This window comes from Drosophila tropicalis, unplaced genomic scaffold (genome assembly GCF_018151085.1).
Source record: "Drosophila tropicalis isolate 14030-0801.00 unplaced genomic scaffold, ASM1815108v1 contig_593, whole genome shotgun sequence".
Classification (NCBI taxonomy): domain Eukaryota; kingdom Metazoa; phylum Arthropoda; class Insecta; order Diptera; family Drosophilidae; genus Drosophila; species Drosophila tropicalis.
Window position 1 is genome coordinate 4961461 of NW_027173070.1, and position 23603 is coordinate 4985063.

At 35.5% G+C, this 23603-nt stretch overlaps 3 protein-coding genes and 2 long non-coding RNA genes across 17 annotated transcripts in view; all 5 read right to left on the reverse strand.

The window, feature by feature from the left end:
- The window catches only part of SLO2 (slowpoke 2), a 98705-nt gene that overhangs the window by 15059 nt on the left and 60043 nt on the right, over positions 1-23603 (reverse strand). For 10 of the 11 annotated variants that reach the window (XM_068288422.1, XM_068288428.1, XM_068288431.1 and 7 more), the window contains 11 exons: positions 4170-4249; positions 3715-3814; positions 3431-3629; positions 3292-3366; positions 3149-3232; positions 2994-3088; positions 2729-2912; positions 1650-1913; positions 1356-1534; positions 1134-1274; positions 202-351 (listed from right to left, as the gene is read on the reverse strand). In XM_068288422.1, the coding sequence (XP_068144523.1) occupies positions 202-351; positions 1134-1274; positions 1356-1534; positions 1650-1913; positions 2729-2912; positions 2994-3088; positions 3149-3232; positions 3292-3366; positions 3431-3629; positions 3715-3814; positions 4170-4249 (1551 nt within the window). Of the gene's footprint in view, positions 1-201; positions 352-1133; positions 1275-1355; positions 1535-1649; positions 1914-2728; positions 2913-2993; positions 3089-3148; positions 3233-3291; positions 3367-3430; positions 3630-3714; positions 3815-4169; positions 4250-7733; positions 7887-23603 lie in introns of those variants that run through there. The other variant, XM_068288429.1, reaches the window with a different exon arrangement.
- On the reverse strand, positions 17228-17934 carry LOC137577764 (uncharacterized). The gene is made up of 2 exons (XR_011032475.1): positions 17502-17934; positions 17228-17444 (listed from the first exon to the last, which is right to left on the reverse strand). It is a non-coding gene; the product is annotated as an uncharacterized lncRNA (long non-coding RNA).
- On the reverse strand, positions 18689-19877 carry LOC137577143 (uncharacterized). Of its 3 annotated transcripts, XR_011032372.1 has the most exons (4): positions 19299-19433; positions 19113-19241; positions 18955-19051; positions 18689-18892 (listed from the first exon to the last, which is right to left on the reverse strand). It is a non-coding gene; the product is annotated as an uncharacterized lncRNA (long non-coding RNA). The 3 variants fall into 3 exon arrangements; XR_011032371.1 differs by lacking the exons at positions 19113-19241; positions 19299-19433 and adding an exon at positions 19726-19877; XR_011032373.1 differs by lacking the exon at positions 19113-19241 and having other exon boundaries at positions 19299-19416.
- Positions 20876-21466, reverse strand: LOC137576564 (uncharacterized). Its single transcript, XM_068289780.1, has one exon. It carries the CDS (start codon positions 21456-21458, stop codon positions 21258-21260), a length of 201 nt encoding a protein of 66 aa, XP_068145881.1. The 5' UTR covers positions 21459-21466; the 3' UTR covers positions 20876-21257.
- On the reverse strand, positions 21589-23216 carry LOC137576565 (uncharacterized). Its single transcript, XM_068289781.1, has 3 exons — positions 23059-23216; positions 21816-22053; positions 21589-21710 (listed from the first exon to the last, which is right to left on the reverse strand). The coding sequence occupies exon 2, from the start codon at positions 22001-22003 to the stop codon at positions 21899-21901; it is 105 nt and encodes a 34-aa protein (XP_068145882.1). The 5' UTR covers positions 22004-22053; positions 23059-23216; the 3' UTR covers positions 21589-21710; positions 21816-21898.

The following is a 23603-nucleotide window of genomic DNA, read 5'->3' on the forward strand; positions in this document are numbered from 1 at the left end:
TGTATAGAGATGGGTGGGTGGGGTAGTTGGACAAGAAAGAAAACGAAACCGAAACGAAATTGTGAAGTTTTGCATAAAATTTATGTTTATAATTTTATGTATGTTTCTGCACGTGCCATTCAAATTGAACAAAAAAAAAAAAACTTATTTTTGTATACACAAGACTGGGTATTTTGTGTCCACATTTTCATTTTAACTTACTTGCGATGTGAATGAAAACTGGCATAGGTGAAACTTTTACCCTCATATTCGCCAAAGAAACGGCTGTCACCAAGAACAATATGATAGATCTCATTGCCCGAACATTTTCCATAGAGACGATGCCACTCTTCCGGGGATTGTTGTCCTTCCCTATAGCAAAAAAAAAAAAAAAAAATACAGTTTTGTTATATAAACTTATGAATAGCTTTGATAAAGGAAATAGTCATGATACACTTCATATATTAGGAATAGCGAATCACGGATTATCACTGAGAAGTTTTAGAGGTGCGAATTTTTGGGCTATCTCGTATGATTATACTTAAAGTGGATCTGGAAGTTTGGAGCTTACTTGAGTTGTATTTTCTCTGCTTTTACTTTTATGATTTAAAATTTGTAATAATTATAACTTTAATTTGAAATTTGTTTATTCTTAAAAGTAAATTTGCTTATCTAAACAAATGACATTGACACTAATTGTTAGTTAAATTTTAATCCTTTTATATCCCTTTCGAGACTTAAAGTGACAAAAAGTTTTTTGTCGAAACAAAGTTTGGCATTGCTATTTTTTATTTTTAGGGATCTCCCTTAAAATGGGTTAACTACTCTTGGGGTTTACCCCAGCGCGTATTTAATGCTTTCGTTGAAATGCCATTTGAAATGCTAAATTAGCTGCCCACCATCGAATGACAACGCTGAAGACTACTCAACAAACAAGAAAAAAAGAGCGAAGCTAAAGAACGAAAGGAAAAAGTGTGACGCATCCAACCCACATGACATGAATGACGCAAGGACATCAAATTTCAGTTGATTTCGTTTTTCTTCACTCGGTTCGCTTTTTTTCACTTTTAACAGTTGACCTGGCAGCCACTGGGCCATTGATAGTGAAAGAGTTTTAGTTAGAAAAGAGGGGAAAAAGGAGGTGGTATACATACTGTCCGCGGGATGTGTGCAGCAATAGGGTGACTAGGGTGCTGGCACCCGGGCAAGTGCAGTTGTTGGCCAACAGGGCGTACTTGAATTCATCCTCGCAGACGACATGCTCAGCGAATTTCACATGCAGCTTGTGTTCCGGCCTGTCAGATTGAATTCGATTAAATTCAATTTGCAAAAACAAAGAATGAAATAACGAAGAGGATACAAGTTTTGACGCTTACCTAAAAATTTGTACATATTGGGGAACATTTGGTGCAAAATCTTTAACAGCCCAAGAGCGTAAAATTGTATGCTCATCGGCAGCAGTTTTATCAGCATAATTGCGTGCAGCTAATATGAAACAAGCCTCAGCCTCATTCATTCTGGCTCGTGCCAAATCGCCATCCTTGAGACACGAGCCCTTCAAAAGAAGAAAAAAACATGCTGGTTATTGATGGTTACAAATGGCCACAGGGCATATTGACAATTAGCTTCAGTTTGTCTTAATCAATCTACTCCATGTGTATGTCCTTTACCTGTATATAGATCACACGTTGAGCCCAAATTGGCACTTGCAGTATCATTCGCATTGTTGTATCCAATTCCATGGGACTTAATAGGACCACATAAAAATCCTGCAGCAATGGATGGGCATAAAACTCATTGAGGAAGTCCATTATAGTGTCCGCATGCAGAGTTGTCGAACAGACCACAACATGCTTTTCGCTCTGTGCCCGATGTGAGGAGTAACTGCCACCCAGTTTTTGTCTCTCCATCCAGGTGAAGGCCAATTGTTCAAACTGTTGAAATGTGTGTGGAAAGTGTGGCAGGAGATTCATTAATAATTTCAATTAAATTTAAGTGCCTTCACATTTCCAGTGTGTGTGCAACAATTTAGCCAAAATTTAGTCAACTTGTTGGTCAATCCTAAAATCACTCTCTACCCACACCTGCCCTTCTTTTCGCCCTGCTCTCTCGTAGTCATAAATTCTGCAACACATTTCCAAGTTTTAGTGCAGAAAAACCATTTGATTGATGCTCTTGTTGTGAGTTTGCTTGCCCCAGAGCTCCCTACCTCCCCTTGATGTATATACATATGTCGCGAATCTCTATAACGTTCCAGGCACATATATATTTTTTTCTTTGTTTTTTTGCTCTGTGTAATGTTTGCTTCGGTTTATGGCAGTTGACTTCAGTTGTTGTTAGTTTTTGCTGCGCTGATATAAAACAATTGTTTTGCAAATTGTTCCAACATGGCAAACATACACACACACACAGAGAGAATGGATGCTGATGTCCCCCATCCTATGCTGCCTTCATATTAATATCGATTGATTGATTTAGTCTCATCTATTTTATGTACATACAACAATTTTGATGGATGGCTGGACATAACTAGTCCTAATGGTAGGTCCTAGACTGAATGACTGACTTTACTCACTTAACTTTGTATATACATTTGTATATGTACAGTTGGAGAAAGAAATGTTTCATAAATAAATAATAAAGTAGAAAAAAGTTCTTCTCCAACTGTGCATAGTTTTCTCTCAGTGTTATGTGTGTGTAAATATTGATAGAAATTAAATGTGATAGTAGGGTTGTAGCTTGAACTTACCTGTGTGGGCAGCACAATCAGCGCCACACAAATCATAATGACCATATAAAGTTGTGAGGGCCAAATGTCTGGAACAAAATCACCATAACCCACTGTGGAGAAGGTCACAACCACATAGTAGGTACTCTGAAAGAGATTCAAATGCCGATGACCAGCTCGCTGAAAGTGCTGAATGCCACAGACGCTGAAAATGAAACAATAAAAAACACAGACACACACACACAATTTAGTTGTTAAACAAACAGACTAAAAACTTTACACTCACCTAGTGAAAACTAAACACAAAAGAGTTGCTGATAAAATAGTCAATTGTTGAGATAAGGCTGATTGAGATTTTTGCATGGCTCGATGGAGATCATTCTGCGGAAGGAGAAATTTATTAAAAACAACCATCCAATGAGAATGTTTCTAATAACTTACAAACATATTCTCCAGAGAACGTTTGGCCAGCCAGCAATTAAGGAAAATGGGTATAAATAGATTACGTAATGGAGGATGAACAATCTAATAAGAAAACGGTTTAGAAATATTCATAAAATTTGTTATTAAAAAAGAAAACTTACCGTTAAAGCAAAAGGTATTGTCGTAACTAATTCTAGTATAAAATGAAATGATAGAATTTGCTGCCAAATGTTGCCCTGCAATGGTAAGAGTTATAGTTATGTTATATAACTTAGATCCGCAATGTTTATTATCTTTTACCTTATAGCCTAGATATGTGAGCACCAAAGATTGCGTTAAGGAGACCATGGCTAAGAGTAATTGCAGCACCCATAAAACAGTTGGTCGATTAACCCATAATATGGCGTCCCAATTGATAATGGGATTCTCTTGAAATTCTTCTTCAGTTAACTTGGCTGAGATGATGAACTCTGTCTTATTGGCCACTTCGCAGCCATAGCTAGACAGAGGCAGATGACGAGAGAGAATGAAAGAGAGAGAGTTAACCAATCGATAAAGTAGTTTTCTTCATAATTTGTTCTTACCATGTTATAAATGTTGGATTTTTATCCAATATCACACGTATTATGTAGAGAACACACGACAGTAACTTAAGGAATAAATCGGCAATTCGTATGCGTAAGCCTGTTGAAGAGAGAAGGAAAAGAAAAGAAAACGAAAAAAAGGACAAGAACGTAAGGAAAAAAGGCAAGAAGGAAAATTGGGTCAGGTAACTAAATTACTATGTGTCTGGTTAACCAAATGTTTACACAAACGAGTCCCCAATCAGCCCTCGTTTTCCCCCCAACACATATGCCTCTTCAATTACATGTATTTTCTCTCTGGCTGGTCAAATCAATATTTACTTAAGATTATCGAAATTCGTTTTTCTTGTTGTTGTCCCCATATATGAAATTCAATTAAATTCTTGTTTTCTTCACGAGTTTTGTTGTAATTAACATAAAAGTGAGCATGTTAAAAATATTATTCTTTTACTTACTTGAACGCTGATTCTTAATGAAATACAATTGCAGTCTTTCTTTAAATGTGTTTTCATTCACATAGTACTCCACACGAACTCTGTAAAGAAGAAAAAAAAATCAAATTTAACATTTATTTCGTATAAATTGACATCTAAGAACTATCAATTGGCAATTGATCAGCTTATATAAAGATGGATAAAAAAAAAGTATCACCATGGCACCTGGAACTTCGTCAAAAGCTGCAATGCATTTTCTATTAGTGCGTGCTGTTCGCAGCATTCTGCAGACAAGTATTAAAATGTCAGAGACCACCCAGCGCGTTGCAACGAACGACTCCTGTCTCCTCTGTCCTGCTAGAAGACACCCATCTTGTTACGACCAAGACACGTGATAGGCAGCCACGTTATTGCTATTTAACGACACAAAAGACATTTTGCGTATACATAGGTACATATGTACATGCATATGGCAAATATCACAGGGAACACATTTCACTTTGGCTGAGTCGAAAATGAGTTAAACATAGACCATATAACGCATCCATTTAACTTGTCGTGAATAGAAGTAGTTCAGACCCGTCATGTGCCTTGTAACACTTGGTTACCTAATAATAGGTATGATTGACTGGCACAATTAGCATTTGTACAGTACAAGAAATATGTATGTAGCATACTTTTATGAGCTATCATTTAATACCTTAACTTAAACCTTGATCTGCATCTTACAGCAATTAGTCTGGTTTATTTATATCAACCTTTTAGTGTTCACAGTCTTAAAAAACGTACCTTGATCTGTGGCAGCACAAAAAAAGACATACTTTTCTATGTTGTCATAAGCTGGGATTAATTTATGCACATAATATATCAATAAATCAATACTTAAGTTTTGGTTTGTATTTCCTTTTTGTATTTTCTTTTTTTTATTTAAATTTACTTATTAAACATTAAGTGAACAATGGTTTACTCAATGTTTTAAAAAAAGCAAAACAAAAAAATGTAGCATACTTACTGGGGACTCAGTTATGCATATTTCTTTATTCGAAATTGACTGCAAAGTCAATAAAAATTTATACAGAAATCATTACAAATTTAAACAAGCTCATCCATCCCCATTTTTACAATAAAAATGAATCTCTTTCTGTTGCTAAAGCAAGCAATCAACAACGAAATGGGTGCATTTTATATATTTATTTTGTTGCAATTGTTATTGGCTACCATCAAGAATCAAAGAACGAATTTTGTTCTTTGCAGTTAACTCAAATTTCGAGTACTCAGCAAATAAAAAGCAAAAAAAAAAAAAAAAAAACAAAATGAGAATTGAAAGCGTTTTCAGTCAAAGACTTACATTAAACACTTGACTGCACATGACATGAATGGATTTCAGTAATAGATTGTCTGAGAAGTGTAGATGAGCAGATGAAGATGGGGCCGGGGGGCTTGGAGTAATTAAAAGAGCCTTGGCCACACTTTAAGTGGGTGATGTTGTTCATCGCTTTGATCAAGAACAAAAGGACAATTCAATTAACTAGTTTTTTGTGTTGGGTCACCTTTCTGCTGCTTCTGTCTTGCTCTATCTGTTGTCTGCTGTGTGTGTGTGAATTGTCTCGGCTTATAAGTATAAATGTTTAAGTTTAGTTTTCTCTTGTTGTCTCATTTATGAGCTGTGAATATTCATGTCAAGGTTAATGCACGCCTAGACACAACAGCAATGAGCAAAGTAGTTGTGCTCCCGGCAGTGGCTCAATGGCACCTCAGAGGCTAAAGAAGGGCAACGACTGCTGCAGCGCGTGGTGAAATTAACGAGCAGCTTTTTGCTCACTCATATACACACACACATACAAGTGACCAATCAGTTATAGAGTACTGGCTAAAACTCACAACGTGCCGTTGCATACAATCAACTCTGACCTCGGAAATTTTTGGTGGCGTTGGAAAAAGCTGCGCACTTTGCGGTTATACCAGGGGTCATTCCTCCCCCCTTTGCTCCGTTTTGCTTCACTTTTTAGTGACTTGATTTCTACTATTTTCAAATTAAATTTTGGGTGAGGAAAAAGCCATTAAAATGTAAGTGAATAAATATAATTGAAACGTTTTCCACAGGCCACAACAAATTTTTTGCCACACTTTTTTTGTCACTTTTCTTGGCCCTTTTTTGGCCTGTTTGCTTATTTCGGCGCTAACAGAGTCAGCGCTAATGTGTTTTTGTTATTGCTTCATGTTCATCATCTTGGCCATCATCATCATCATGATCATCATTGTTATTTGATTATCTCAAAACAGGCAAGATATTGAATTTAAAGCCCGCTCTCTTTCTCTATGTTAGCTCCAAGCAATTTTTCCTGAAGCTACTTCTACACATTGCTCTTACCTTTTTATTGATTTTCTTAAAAATTTGATTTTACTTACTCTTGTGCGTCTCAAATTTCTATTAGAGTCGCAACAGATTTGATTACAAACTTGATTAAATTTCACTTAAAACGGAACAACTTAAAGGCCCCAGAAACATTGAAAACCAAAATCAAAGAACAACGTCACTCTGGGGTACCTGTTCGCAACCTGGAGGTCCTTTGTTAGGCCAAATACAATGTAAGCTCCCCAAAAGTGTGAGTGGGAACAAAAACGAAGCTAAAGAGTTTTGCTTGCTGTTTGCTTGCTTTTTTCATATTTATTACTCGCTTGATGAGGCCGACTGGAACTTCTACTAACGCCGCCTCCGTCTTGTTGGTCATTAAACACTTTTCGTCTTATAGCCAGTTATAGCCTTCGCTTTGGTTATACCCATGATAGCTTAAGTGCTGGCTTGTCTTGATTGCGGGTCGTAAAAAAATTAAGAGCTCCTTAAAGAAAATGCTCCAGATATATCATATAATCACGACAAAAACAAAAAATCTTTAAGAAAGCTTTTTGTTATCCATTTTAAAGGTGATTGACAACCAAGTTGGTCTTTAAACAAAAACTAATACCAAAAAAAAAAATGAATTTATGCTTCTGGTTAAATATTTTATATTATTTAAAATAAACTCTTTTGGTTGAATTGCATTCAAAGAAATGTTGAAAGGATTAATTTTAATACCCACTCAAAAAATGTATTTAAAATTCAAAGCAATTATTTTTATAATAGAACAGCTTGAATTTTTCATAGCATACTATTTTGGGCAACGCAAAACGGAAGTGCCACAAAATGGTCAACCAATAATTGTACACATAAAAATGTGTAGCATAGTTTTTAGAGCATTATTTTAAAGTTAAATTTAAATTTCATTTGGGGGGCAAACTTGCTAAGTTTGAAAGTTAAGTTCTTTTTGCTTTTACTATATTTTCTCTATGAGGACATAAGCTTTTAGTTCTCAACTTGATTCGATTAGAGACGCCTCCGTTTGCCGTTGTCTGCCGATTGCTGCCGTCTGCTGGGTTGGAACTTCTTCACTTGCCAGCGCAATCAAGTTATGATAGCTACTTAAATGCTTTTCCAACACATTTCGAGTTGTGTGTGTATAATCAATAATATTAAAATTGAGTTTTCATCTATATTAAATCAATTTGAACAATTTCTCTCACACACTTTAGCGTTTTATGCCTTACCTGGGTATGCGATCATAAGAGTCCCATGACGATAGACAATTATACGATGAATTGCGACTATTGCCAGCCATATTGCATAATAAATGATCCATTGGCTTGTATTTAACTTTGATTTAGCTTGTCATTCATTGAATTGTTTAGTATTTTATATAAACTGGAGGGCTTTTTTTAATACGTTTAATTATTTGATATGTATCGGTTAGTCATTGCTCTTGCACTTGCCTTCAAAAATAATTAAAGTGAGTTGAGGACTTTAGCTGACAGTTAGCCGAGTTGTTATAGACGCTTCAAGTTTAATCAAAATTGATTGCTTTCTGCAATTAATTTGTTATTTGAACACGCAATTGAGGACAGGGACACACACACACACAAATATACTCAGACACATTCAGAGAGTCACACATGCATAGGAAATATATACACATTCTACCATGTTTTACATGATTTTTATTCCAATTTATGTGTGTGTGTGTGTATGTAGCAGTGTGGGTTTTGCCTGTCTACCGCCTTTTGTTTGTTTCTACTCTGGTCATTTAATAAATTTATTGGCTACCTTGACGAAAATAAAAAAAATAACACACACACACAAAAGACGTATGGGGTGTGTGGATGAGGTGCGGAAAAGACACGGAAAATTGGCGTTTTATGTGGCCATTTTATTTTCATTCACTTGCACTTTTCTTTTTGTTGTTTTTGTCGTTTTTGCACTCTTTATTCCTTTTTGAAATTGTTTCGAACATGAGCAATTAATTAAAATGCATGAATTCATGTGAGCTTTAACTATAAATTATATTTTTCGTTTTTGTTTTTATATTGCAATATTTCCATTAAAAAAGTATTTGTTTAACCACCGCTGAGCATTGAAAAGCGATAAAAATCATTTTCATGCCCAACAACAGATTTTAATATACAAGCAAAAAGATAAAATGTTTTTAAATGGCCTTCGTAAAACAACACAAAAGAACTACTTCTATAAACATTTATTTAACTATTGTTTTTAGATTTTGCAACAGTAGAAATTTATGTATTTTATGTATCCAAAAAACACCTTGTTGCTTTAATTAGACTTATGAACAGTTGCCACAAAAACAACTAAAAAACTTCTTAACCTCTTTTAAGACAGGCTCATGCCCCAAAGCTTTTACATTATAAATCTTACATAAAATGTCATCATTTTGACTTTACTTTTTGTATTATCAATAAAACAATTTGTATATTTGATATGATTATGCCATGACTTATGAGATTTTATGTATTCTGTTGTGTGAAAAAGCCCACAAAAAAACATAAGAAAAGTCACCAACAAATTTAAGTGACATGAATGATGAATGACAGTTGAAATCAGGCAAACCTAGAAAGTCGAGAGTCCATAAAATCATCATTTGAAAGAAGAGAAGAGACACAAAAAAAAAAAAAAAGAAAGCATAGAAATCATGTTTAAGCCTTGTGGGGTTATCTCAGTTTCAGAGTGCTTAAGTGTGGCTAGACTGAGCGACTGACTGGACTCACTCAATTTGTCTGACAGTGTTTCTTTCACCCAACATTTTCTAATTTAAATTTGTCTTTCTTGCCACGGAGCCCTTTGGCTTCAGCAGCTGCAATTTATTGCCTTTGCTTCAATTAAAACAAAGGAAAAAAAGGAGATGAAAAACACGGGAAAATAAAGAGTGAAATGTATTCTTCGGGCGCTTTGGCATGACATTTGAACTTCTTTGGGGGCCGGACAAGGACACAGTTTGCAGATTGGAGGACATTGATTTCTGTGTTGCCTCATATTTAATGCAGGGTTTTCTTTCCCATCTTATGAGCTTCTTGGTGTTTTCTTCTTTTTGAATGCAATTTGCATGTCAATTGGCTTCGATGGAATAATTTAGGCAGCATTCGCATTGATTAATTAAATCGAAAGGATTTTCTCATAGGTTATTAAGAGAGATTACAAAAAGTATAGTAGACTTTTCTGCTGAATACATACATTTTTCCTTTTCTTGGAAAATGTTAAAGTGTTATGGCTTTAAGCAAATGTTTCAATCTCCTATTGAATTATGCATATAACAAGTATACGCCCAGTTAGACATTGAGTTGTCGGTTGACTAAGGTAATGATGCAGCACAAAACAGTTAACAATTACTTTAATTGCTTCGACGCTTTTTTCTCGTTCAATAGGCTTTAAGGATATATGTAAGTGTATGTATTATATTATTCCATTGCCTTTTCTCAAGATAATCCATCATATTGCACTTAGGAAATTGCAATGAAATATTTTCTTGTTAGTGACACTTTTTCAAGGAAATCCTTTAGTCATATAAGAATATATTTTTAACTTTTACTAAATTTAAGCCATGTCTGTGCTCACAGCTCATTAGGTTTATCGATTGGGCCACTTTCCCTTCGCCATATCAAACTCATTCCCCCAAGCTCAGCATCGTCATTGTCACTCTGCTGTGCCTTAACAGACAGTCCGACAGTCAGACAGACAGAGACAAGGGTTTCTTTTCTGCTTTTCTGTTTTTTAAATGTATGCAAACATTTGCCTTAACAATTGCTGCCTGCCACCATATGAGCTTGAAACCCTCAAAACGATAAACATTTTCCGAGCATTGAACTACTACTTGAAAATGAAAAGAGAAGAGAAAGTAGAAAAAAGGTTCTTTCACTCGTAACCAGCAACCAAACAAATCAATTTGACTAGCATTTGATTGCCATGTTGCTGCATAAAATTTAAATAATTTCTTACTACCATTTCACTCGAATGACTGCTTGCCAGCAGCAGGCTACTGCCTCACTTGGCCAGACATTGTTTTGGCCTTTGTTTTTGCCTGCCATTTGCATTCTGAAATATCTTTATTCATCTTTTGACCAAATGCGCTGACCTTTGAACCCCGCTTTTGCAAAGTATCAAAATTGTGGCACGGAAGTACGTCACAGTTCTATGAACTGCTCGCCTCCCCATTCCAGATATTTTAGTATGTGCAATTGTAGAAAAATGTAAAATGAAAGAATTCAAAATAAAGCCCCTTTCGTCTAGATATAGTTGGATGAGAAGTCAAAGAAGGATCTAGGGCGAAATTTATCTTTCAAATGGGCAGGAATTAAACTTATTAAGAACTTAACAAATTTTGTATAGTCTACTAAATCAATTTATTTATCGTTTGCTAAGAATTTATTTTTTAGCTGGTCTGGGCATACTTAAGAGGACAAATTTCGATCGTTCCACATCCCTAGATCCGTCTCAAACGTTGGATGATTGATCAGACCATATGAAGCTTTTGACCTTTGGTTAAGGATTTACTCTCTCCCAATTTTTTATACTTAATCCAAAAGGGGTTGGCTACTTATTTTGCCTCTGGACTCTTAAATGTTTCCGTTTTTATGATTTGCAGTACATTTTTATGACCCTGGCTTGGTTTATGGGTTTTTCCTTTTCTTTCTGTTGTTTTTTTTTTTTTGTGGGAGAGAGCTTTATAAACCTGCGTCTGAAATACGAATTTTAATGCGCTTATAGTCGTATTTCTTGATTGCATATATACACACATAAACCCACACACACACACACACACTTATACGCACACACACATCTCAGGAAATTATGTGAAATGCGAAATGTGGCTTGGCTTTCAGTGATTCGGAAATTTGCTTTGATGTTTCTATCAATTCAATGGGCCAGAGAAGTAAAACTAAATTAGCCCCACAACTATTTTAGTTAAAGACATTTTCGGCACGCAATCGACTCATCAAAACTTTCCCAACACACACACATACAATCACGTGAGAAACTTGTTGATTAAACAATTGCTAAGGCGTGCCTTTGGCTCTTGGCCAAATGCGCAACAATTTTACTTTTTTTTTTTTTTAACTGCAAATGCAAATTATAGGCACAAACAAACTGTTGCTTGTCCTGGAATGCCCACTCCTTTGCCTTTTGTGGTTGGGTTTAAATGTACGGAAGCAATCGATGCCACGTTAAATGGGCAATTTGCCCTAATGACGTCATTACTTGGCAGGCCAAAACACCGAGAAGGAAAAGCCTCAAAAGTAAAGGCTAATGTCCAATAGTCCATACCGAAAACGAGCGTCTGGTCTAAGCTTCTCGGCGCATAAATCAAATGCTAAAAAACTTCAACGAAAACCGCACGCGACCTTTTGTGTTTTTGCAGTTTGAAAACGAAAAAGAACAGAGAAAAAGTACATATAAAGTTCTCGATTGGGCAACGACATGGATATACCCTAAGAATAGCTGGTGAGTTAGACATTCCAGACATCCAAGATCTAGTTTGACTTGGTCTATGGGGTTATCTATGCATCTATAAGATACAGAACAATTTGGTGAAAACCTCTCCAATCGTTGTGTCTGTAGTTGTGTCTAATTTACAGGGTGTCAAATGCGAGAATAATATTTTTTCTTTTCTTTTTTTTTTTTTTTGCAAAACTGCGCATCGGCATACAAACTTGAGTAGGCAGCAAATTTATCACTTGAGCAGCTTAATGGTACTTGGGCAAATAACAACAGGGCGAAAACACAAAAGCGCATTACAAAGCGTTTAGCATGTTGTTTTTTCTCCTCTCCTTCGCTTGCTTTTTTTTTTGTTTTACTTTTTTTCGTTGGTTTTTCCTTCACATTTTTTGTTTTGTCTTATTTTATGCCTCTTTTGTGGCCTTTGTGCGTGTTCAGCTACATATGTAAAATAAAATAAATATATGTAGAGAGCAGGAGGAGAAGAGTTTTGGGGGGGGGGGGGTGTTGCCCCAACTGATGGGGTGGCAATGCCTAAGTGAGACTTTATGAACTAAGCGAAAATGAAGTCATAAGTGAATGAACAGAAGGTCCCTTGTGTCCTGCCCCTGCGTCAGTTTGTCCCTACCAATTCACAAAGGAAGCAGCTAAATAGATGAACTAAAAGTTTACCTCAAATTCTATGCGTGTGTGTGTGTGTGTGTGTACTGGTTTCTGTATGTGTGTGTTTTTGTGGTAAAGTTTTCGCCTTTATAATTGTTTTTTATTTTGCGCCAACAGAAAATTGAGAAAACATTTTAAGGCAACAGTTGACCAAAATTTAATTATAATTTCCAAGCGAAATGAATTTAATATGCATTTTAATCAGTGTGAAATTTACTTGCATAAAACCAATTTGATTTTGATTTAACTATTGACATATTATAATCAGTGACGGTTGCCTAAGGGGTGAAATTTTCTTCTCTCTTGAAGCCCAGGCTTCCGCCACTGCATACGACTCATTTTATATGTGTTATTTCCACAAAGTGATATTAAATTTCCTTTCATTTATGTTTAATGCAAATCAATGACAAAGCCTAACGAAAATAAAGAGAAAGAAGCCGTCTTTCTATCATCTATTTTTGTGGTGAAACCTTAGAAGCAATTTTGACCTAATTTTAAAGCTTAGGAATTTGTCTAAAAATAAATATCTATTTGTCTTTTATTAAAGTGAGAGTATTTTGGAAAAAAAAATACAAAAATGTTGTTCTTCTTTTTATACTGCCCAAGTTATTGTTAAAGCCGTTTACTTAACAAGTCTTTGGCTTTAATTGCCTTTTGTTAAACAAATGATGGCCCTTCTATAACCTCGCCAAGTTCTCCTTTTGCCCCTCTCTTTTAGATAAACATATATGCAAATATTTAATAATTTTCATATACTTCAGTGCCAGAAAAGCAATTTGCATTTGCGTTATTATTTTTTCATACACACGCACGCACACAGAAAATGAAAATTGGCATTTTCTGTTTGTCACACATGGAAATTTTTTTGGCAGAACTGGATTACAAATACATACACACATATGTTTATGTGTGTGAGTGTGTGTGCATGTTCGCATGTGTGTGTGATTTGGAATTAGGCGCCAAATTAGCTTATTTGACATTTCAATGTGCAAATATTTAGACAAATGCGTAGAAAAGCAAAAATATGCTGTTAATGCTTGACTGCAGGCCTTAAGTGAAAGCCACTGACAAGGCCAAATCGAGGATGCGAGTATGTAGGTAGAAACTGAAGCTGGCTTTAAGGATGTTTTAAGTGCGTTGAGTGCTTTGGCACAAAAATATCCATGAGTTGTCAATGGTATTTATTTATCTGCTGCTGTCAGTTAATTTCCGTTCAAGTAGCCATTAAAACAATCATTGCTTCGCTTAGGCGCCCCTCCAAAACCCACTCACCCAACCACCCACACACACACACAGACACAACGAGAAAAGACTCTCACTTTCTCTGAGCTGTGACAAACGTCATTTTTATGGCCTGCCATTAACAGCTTGTTAATAAAAATGGCAAAAATCCAAAAAGCGAAATAACTCAATTACATGGCCCAGTTGGAGCCAGACAGAAGAACCAAATGCGAACCACCGCGGCACCCTGTCTATCAAAGCGCCATCATCGTCGTCTTCGCCACCACCACCCCTCCTTAGGCAACCGCACCGCACCCATTCTATCATCTGTTGTATGGCCCATCCCATTGGCTAATTACAGACTTTTTCTTTTGGCTTGGCTTTTCTTTTCCTTGTTTGACATCAAACTTGTCCATTTTTCTTCTCCTCTCTCTCTCTTGGTTTTTATCTTCATTCTATTTTTTGTTTGGCTTTATTATTATTGAAACCAATTAATCTGCTCCTCACCATCTACTCTCCCCTTCCCTAGAGTCTAAGTGATGTCTCGCACGTGTCACAGTTTATCATAAATATGCGGATTTTGACTTATTGTATTACACATACGGTAGGTGTGGGTTAACGCGGTGTGTGTGTGTGTGTTAGCCAAGTTTGTGGTAAACTTTTTGCACTTGTCTTTAACTTTACCCATTTAAGGCCCTCTTACAAGTGTGGAAAATTGTCAAGTTAATTTAGCATTTTTGCTTAAATGAGAAGATTAACTAACAAGATTTAAAAACTTTATGTTGGAGATTGTTTAGGTTGATACTCTTGTTGAATTAACAAAACTTTTTTAAAAGGATTAGCTTGTTTTTTTTACGTTTATGTTTTTCTCCAAGTTTACTTATGTGTTTTTGTATTTATAATTCTATTTAAAGAATCCATCAGTATGAGGGATCGAGTTTTTATCTTTTCAAGAGCTAAGACTTGTGGTTTCTATTTTCTATCTCAAAAGTCAATGCATTTCTTTTATCAATTCATTAAAATATCTAAGGATATTTAAGTGAAGTACTGAACGGTAAAAGTCCCTAATGTGTTTATTTAATAATCAATAAATTTCTAATACAATTCGTCGCCTAGTTGGGGTCAAGGCTGTATACATTTTAGAATACATTTTAGATTATTAACTCTTTTCCTAATATTATATAAATTAATAAAACCGAATGAAAAGTTTTCCATTTTATTTTTGAAGTACTTTTAGTGATATTTTAAATCTTCAGTGTCTATTTTAATTTATTATAAAATTTAGTAGTTTCCTTTAACTTTTTAAAGTTTAAGATTCAAAATTTATGCATTTGCCAATTTTTTTAGTTATTATTTTTTTAGAATTAATTTCTTTTTATTTTTGAAAATTTATAATGAGTTGTAGAATTTTATTTTGCCCATTTCGTTTTGAATTAGAACTTTTATTAAACTACAAATAAATTTCGTTGCTCAGCCTCCATCGAACCACTCACAATACAATTAGTTAATTCACTTTCTGATAGATTTGACTATATAGCCGATTTTGCGTTATATTTTACAACCGCAATCGTAACGGAATCGAAACTCTTTAAATCGAACCGTTGCTTCGTCCGGTCGTTATTTGCTTTCGTTTGCCGTGGCTTTAGTTGAACGACTGAAATACGAACAGTTTTCGTTTGAAGAGGACTGCCAAGGAAGTGGCGCAGGCTCGCACAAAAGGACACCAAAAATATATATAGGAATTCCACCACAGCTTCATATGTGGTGGGTTTATTTTGAGGGGCAAACAACAGCTGAGCTATGGACATGGACAGAAAGGGCGCCAAAATAACTTGGATGCCGGCTAAGAAAACTCTTGTTTATGTTTTTCACAGTTCAAAGAGAAAATCTCAAAAAGCTCAGACACAAGGGATCCAACGATTGTCACAGTTAACAGCCAAAGAGAGTGAGAAAAGCTTTACGAAAAGCTTAATCAACAACTAACTGAAATTTTTAAATCCTCTGTTAATATGTTTAGAGTAGTGAAAATGTAGTTTAGGAAAAGTTGCATAAATTTTGAAATTAATTAAAACTTTTCTATTGACAAATTAGCTTTAAAATATTTTGGTGGAAATTGTGGAAAATTTATGTGAGGTTTATCTAGGCTAACCTTTTACCTGTTGACGGTTGGTTTAACAATTTAACCTTTTTACTGATGCCCCTGCTTCTCTTTAGTCATTGCGATTACCGCCATCAATCATGGTGGGCTCGAGAAAACATTTCAATTTCATTTTCAGGAGCTTCTTCTTAACCAATTTAACCAGCTTAACCTTTGTCTGTTTGCAGATAAGGCCAAACCCGCAGTACCCACAAATAAAACCTCCACCCCAAGGAATAAATATTGATAGTTGTAGTACCGACTTTTAGGTATCCTGGAAAAGCATTGAGAAATGTATTTCGTTTATTTGAAAAATCAACATCATTTGATGATTTTTATGGCCTGAATCAAATTTCGTTCAACCATGGGCCTTATATACTCTTTCATATTCACCTTATTCATTGAAGGGGGGGGCAGAGTTGTAAGAAAAACCATTTCTATCTTTAGTTATGCACAAGCGGATCCACTCGAGCCTAAACCGCAAAATCATGAAATATTTATGCGGATATGCGGATATGCGTGCGGATGGATGGCTCGATTGAAATGCGAGTTCATTTTGTATTTCAGCTTTAGCTCATTTGTTAAACGTTTGCGGTAACTGTGGGGAGTTGTGAGTTCTACGAAGAGTTTCTCCCCGATAATCAATCATAATGAAAGGTAAACCTTACATTCTCATCTCATCTCATTCTCATTTTCCCACGTGTGAAGCATAGTCAAACAAATTTGAATTACCCTTTCTGACCCCCTCTTCTGTCACCTCCGAATGCATGCATGTAATTATGTATACAACGATGGCTTAGCTCTTTGGAAGGAAAACCTTAAAGTTTTTATAGAAAAGTTGTCTTAACTTGTTTTTTTTTTTTTTTGCTTTGGCGTAAAACTTTGAACTTTTTGGCAAAACTTTTGCCTAACTCCTGACACATATATTTATGTTTGTTTACCCACAAAAACAAAAAACGACAACGCCAAAACGAAAAAACAAAAGTGGGAAAACTTGCCTTTCATAAATGCATTGAACTTGACTTGAAACTTTCAGCCGGTCTCTCTCTGAGAAAACTTCCATTGGTTTTGATAAAGGTCCTCGTGGGCCATAAATATAAATTGGCAGTTGAGCAGAAAGCGCATAACCCTCCAACCCAAAGCAGATGCCTTTAAATTCTCGACATTTGCGAATGATGTCGGTCTTATTATCTTTTGGTTATAAGTTCAAAAGAACAATTAAGAGAAAATGCACAACAAATCTTTTCACTTATAATTTTGTTTTAATTTGCATTCATTTATGATTTCATAACTGAAAATTTTTGATTCTTTGGTTTAGTTTTTAATATTATCCATAAGTCTTCCTGAGTGATCTAGGAAGAACTGCATCGTCGACATACAAACATGCCCATCAGGATGCCGAAGCCAAGGGAAATCAGATGACTCATCTTGAGAAATTTAGTTCGTCACACTTCAATTACTATGAAAAAAGGTTGTAGGAAATAAAATAATTACAAAGGAATTACCATTCACTTACACGTGTATTCTTGGCAATCAGAAATCCAAGTATTCCTCCCACTAGAAAGGTCAAAAGACGCTGCATTTTCTTTTTGTTGATTGGAATGAAATTTGAAATATGTTTAGGATAACCAGAAATTTAGTTGTATTTTTTCCAGATATAACTTGTGTTGTTTAAGTTTGAGAAAAACTGAAATTTAGATTGTTGTTAGGTCGAACGCCTATGCTTAACTGCTTAGACACAGCCAACTTAACAGACGTAAACTATCTATGATTTTTGGCTATCAAATAGCCAACAATACAGCCTACTATAAATGTCAAAAGCCACTCCATTTTCGCACAACAAAAAGAAAAAATGAAATATTATCACTATAAATTTTAATGAAACTTTTACAATTTGTTTTAGCTAAGCCACCATCCACTTTGAGCAAGAATGTAACAATGAGTAAATAATGAATTTCGAAATGACTTTAATTTTTAAGGCCTACTTTGAGAGTAAAGAAAAATTTACTTTTATACTTGATTCAAGTTAAAGAAATTGATGAAGTTTGACTTTTAGTTGACCAAAAGAAGTGCTCTAGAATGTGAAGGATAATATAACTAGTAGGATCTTGTATGTTCTAACTTATTTAACCTTATTCGTAAAAAAAATGTTCCCTTTTTATGCAAAACCAAGTGCAAGAGGCGTTGTCATTTGCGATTATTTGTGCCATGTAATTACAGAAAAGTTTAATCTATGTAGATGCAAATGTCTGAAAAAACTTAAATTCTGATATGATGCCCAACTTTTCCCGAAATCGAATGAACCAACGCATTTAACTTTTTCTGGGACCTAAGATTGCCACCTTTAAGCTCTAGTTTGCCTAACAACTTATATTTTATGACCCTTCCACGAATTCATTTGACCGCACACAACCGTTTAGTAGAAATTTACTGCTACTTTCAGCATCTCTTAACCAAATTATACCCTCTTTTATGCCAAACGAATTGTGTAGAAGATGAACTTGAGAAGAAAAATAGTTTGTTTGAAGGCACGCCATGCCGACATTAAGCTCTTCTGCCTCTTTGTATCTGTCTACAATGGCAACCCATCTCCCCCAAGCTATCTATAGCTATATTTATATATTCACAGATATATTAAATGTTGTTGCCAAGTTGTCTAGATTTAAATCCTTAGCCATTGCCAACGAAAATAAATATTTCAAATACTATAATGTATACTAATACAATTTTATTTTCTTAATTTCGCCATTTCACTTGTAATTTTTTTGTAAATTCTTCATTTCTTCTAGGATCAGCAGTTTCGTCTGCACATCATCATGCCAATAATGACCCCCAAGGCAAATGAAATAATATGAGTCATGGTGAGTTTTGATCCTGTTTTTCGTTTTCGCTATTTACTTGCTCACTCTAAGGAAAAGGATGTTTTGCATTAGCGATTAATGTGTTAAGCCTTTTTTATGCCAACTTACTTTAATATTTTTGGCAAGAAAAAACTTCCAGCATTGCCTATTGATGGTTTTTATTTATTTTTAATGGAAAGTTGAACTTGCTTCAACAACCGACCGACTGAAAATAATAATTATAGTTTAGGACCATTTTCAAATGTTAGTTATAAGGCTAAGATTACTGTGGTTCGACAAGAATTTCGTTTTACGAATTCTTGCCTATTAAGTAGCCAACAATGCAGCCCACAAGAAATGTTATAATCCAATCCCCATCCATTTGCAACGAATTTCTTTTAAAATTTTTGCAAAACCTTTTTGAACTCATATGAATTTCTAAAGTATACTTGTTTGAAAATAGATTGACTTACTTTTAACTGCCTACTTGTTATTGTTTCTTTTATGTATGTATGCCAATTAAGTAGCCTACAAAAACACCTACAAATAGAGTGAAAATCCACGAATTTTCCATTATTCAAGTTATCGAAAAAAATAATGATTTTATAGTTACTACAGTAATTTTAGACTGCTATTTAATAACAATGATTGGCGAATATCCATTTTAAGGCCTACTTTGTATTAAGCTAAAGCAAATAATTTATGATGGAACAGTATATAAAAAACTGTATCCTTTAGGACCCATTAAGGGTTTATGGTTATAAAAAGCCAAGAAATAAACGTCTTAGGGAAGTTATTTTGTAAGATTCCTTTGCTAAAACTGTTTACGAGAAAGGATTCTACAGCCCCTATAAATTATCCCTTATTCTCCTGCGGCTCTCGTTTTCCCTTCAAACTTACGTTTTACATTTTTTTACCAATAATATAGCCAAGAATAGCGCCCACAGCCAAAGTTAATATACGTTCCATTTTTTCGCTATAAAAAAATGTTTCAAATTTATGAATTGACTGAGTCCGAAAAACTATTTAACTGAATGTTTGATAATAAATCACAAGGTAACTATGCACGTTAACTTTGACAATTTTCAATTCCCCAAAAAATTTAGGCAGAACAGAGGTTCCTTTTCCTTGTCATTGTGTCTAAAATCACACCTAAAAACAAAACAAATTTTCAGTGCTCCAATTCATAGTTTTTTTTTTGGATTTTTTCGTTAAAATTTTTTTTCTCTAACACCAAAATTTTGTTAATTTTTCTGTGCCCACGTATCCCTTCGCCCGCCGAGAATGTGTCATGAAAGTTGTAATTGCGCTTCGAAGCAGCAACCAAACTGCCCGCAACAACAGTGTCCGCAGGGTCCACCGCCGCCGCAGGGTCCGCCGCCGCCGCAATGTCCACAATATCCTCAATATCCACAATATCCCCCCCCAGCAGCCAACGTGTCGGCCTCGTCCATCCCTATGGAGTAAAATCAATTGTGTGCCATGCAATCGACTCTTTTTCTTCGTAGTGGGCGGAGCAGTTGGCCTGTATTATGACCAGCTTAAGGAGAAGGCCGAAAAATCTATGGATGCGGCAAAGAAGGATGATAATAACCAAAAGGGCAAGGACAAGAAGAAGAAGTAACATGGGCAGCTGAGGAGTCAACAAGACATTAGAAATAAATTAAATCTTTTTTAACGAAAACTATACATTAAAATTATGCCATAGACTTCAAAAAGAAAGTCCAAATGAATGCTTTAAACCTTTTTTTAGCAATTAATGCTTTGTTTGGAACGTCTTTGACATGAGATTCTATGTTCATGGTTCATTTTTCCTCGTCCAATTCGAAATTCAGCGAGCACAGGAGTATAAAAATTTAGGAACTATTTGTTGCATTTAGAATAAGAGGGAACGATATTTGTTGTATATTTCTGTAGTTTAATTGAGTTGCATTTAATGGTAGAATAAGAAGAGGGAAAGAATACATGGGGAGAATACGACATTCCTTTTATCCTTATATGCTGACTTCCATTAGTGGAAGGAATACCCTAACAGATAAAACACTTGATATTTGTTGTATATTTCTGTAGTTTAATTGAGTTGCATTTAATGGTAGGATAAGAAGAGGGAAAGAATACATGGGGGGAATACGTCCTTCCTTCCATCTTTCTATGCTGCCTTCCATTGGTGCTACTTTCTGTGGATGCGGGCCCTCCTTTCATTGTTTCGATTTCGGTTCGGTCTCTCTGAAAGTCCCAATGTGCCGATGATTTAGCGCATTAAAGACGTTGCCACCAAAGCAGCTTGGCGTATTCTTCCCTAGTAGCATCGACTCGCATGCACAACCCACCAACCTCACATTGAGACTGGCCTGGACTGAATTGAACTGAACTGAACTGATCCCCGCTGCGGCTGCTGCCGCTGCTACTGCTACTGCTCATGGATGGATTGTCTACTTCTTTTTCTTGTCACCGCCATCGTCCTTGGGAGGTTCCTGGCCCTTATTGTCCTTATTGCGCACCCAGACAACACCAAGGCCCACACCGATCACAAAGAATAGCACACGATTGCATTGTGGGCAATTGAGTCGCGATAAGAACGAAGGCTGGGGCCGGCAAGTTCTGCGTATCTCATTTCGCTTGCAACAAGGCATCTTTAAGTTCTTTTATAAATAAATGTGTATTTATTTTTATCCTGCAACTGAATTTTCTTTGTCCTACTTTAGGAATTTTGAACTTAATTTTTGTTGACTTTTTCCCAAAAAATAAAAAAAAAAATATAGATAAATAAATGAAATATTTAGCCGAAATATTTTAGTATGTTGTTCTGTTTAGGTCTTGCTTGTGAATGATATGTAGCTTCATGTCGAGACTGGTACTTGAATTTTTTGATTCAGCCAGGCCAACTAGATCAAGAAAAAAACGAGAGAAATTTTTTGAATTTGAAATTTGAGACTGAAAGTCAACGCCTACTTTGTTTAATGAAAAAATTCGATGTCTCGCCCACTTACCAGGTGAGATTTTTGTATATCTGTGAAATTACTTCTTCTCCTTGTCTTTACCCTTGTCCTTGCCTTTTCCCTTGCCCTTGTCATCAGGAACAGGCTCCTTCTCCCTCTTTGGGGAAAGTTTTGGCATACCACATGCCCACCACAAGGCCAGCAAAAACGGCAGACAAGCGCTCACACATCATCTTCATCTTGACTTTTGTTGGTTTTCGACTTTTTTCTCGTTTTTCACTCTAATTCACTTTAATTTTGAACGAAAATTTTAATTTTGTTGAATTTTTTTTTTCAGAATAATTTTGTTGTAAATTTGTTTTTTTTTTTCTCTCTTTTTGAGGAAGCCAAAAAATGTGTGTTAATATGAACAGATGTGATATTTGACTGGTGTGAGTTTGTGTGGCAAGCCAAAAACGTTAGTGCCCCAGCCTACTTTTCGTTTGACAAATCTTTACACTGATTTTGATACGAGACTGAGAGGGAGACAATGTGAGAGAGATGGCAAGATTATCTAACTAATTGAAATGTGCCAAGGACAAAAGGACGCCAAAAATTCTGTGCTGCAGAGTCAAGAGTCACGGTCGTGTCGTGGTGGTTTGAAGACGGGGAAAGAAATGTTTTTTGCTATTTTTTTTGGTAAAACTAAGAGTTGAGAATGTCGTCGACCTTTAAATACTCTGGCATGATTAAATGGACCAGACCTAATACCTTGTCGCAAAAGGTTTCTCTTGGGGAGAGAGAAATTTAAAACTTCGTCATAATCTAAGCAATGGCGGATCAGGATGATTGTTAAGTGGGCATTGAAATCTACGTCATTTTGGTTGGGAAAAAATCATTTTCTCTTTTTTTGAAGCGTTCAAAAAACCAAAACTTGGTGAAGCCTAATTCCTAATTTTATCTTAAGTAAGGTGAAAAGGACCTTTTACCAATAGAATTAAAATCCAACCCAAACTAAATCTATTTATAATAACTTTTCGCCCCTTCAACTTTTAGAATCTAACATTTTCTGATTGTCGAATTTTTGCGATTTATTCTCATTCATCGTATTTGGTAAATCTCATTTGCCTATTTTTTGGATTCTTATTCTCATCTTTGTCATCCGGTTTTCCCTCGCCCTTGCCCTTGCCTTCATTTGTGGCTTGTTTATCATCTCTGGAGAACGTTTTGCCATACCACAAGCCCACCAGCACACCAGCCAATACAGAGGAAATGCGATCACACAGCAACTGCATCTTGACGCTTGTTGACTTACCCAAAGCTTAAATGATAAGCCTTAACGAGCAAAAAAAAAATTAAATTGGGAAACTTTAAATTTAGTACGGGAAATTTGGTTTGTGTTTGTTTTCTTAAAGCAGCCAAAAATGTGTGTTACTTGTAACTTGTGATAATTTGTACTAATGCGAACCTGACGCAAGTTAAAGACGTAGAGCAGACGACGCCTACTTTGATGGTAAATTAAAACCAAAGTAAGAATTTTTCCATGTCATACCTGAAAGTTACTTTGTTGTTCTTATCGATAACACTAAACCTAAAGATGATTTCGATAAATATTAAGAGAACTTAAATGTAATGTAATAATAATTTGTCTGCCTTAAAGTCTTCATGCAGCTTATGTACACCATCCACTTGATAGAGTATACACAAAGAAAAACACATTACAAATTGACTTTAACCCGAAACGAAAAAGCATCTGAAAAACAAACGAATCGCAATGCGGCATTATTTTGTCTTTACAGCCAGTGCCTAAAAGTATGTCACATTGTTTTGCTTTTGTATGTGTGTTTGTGTGCGCGTAGA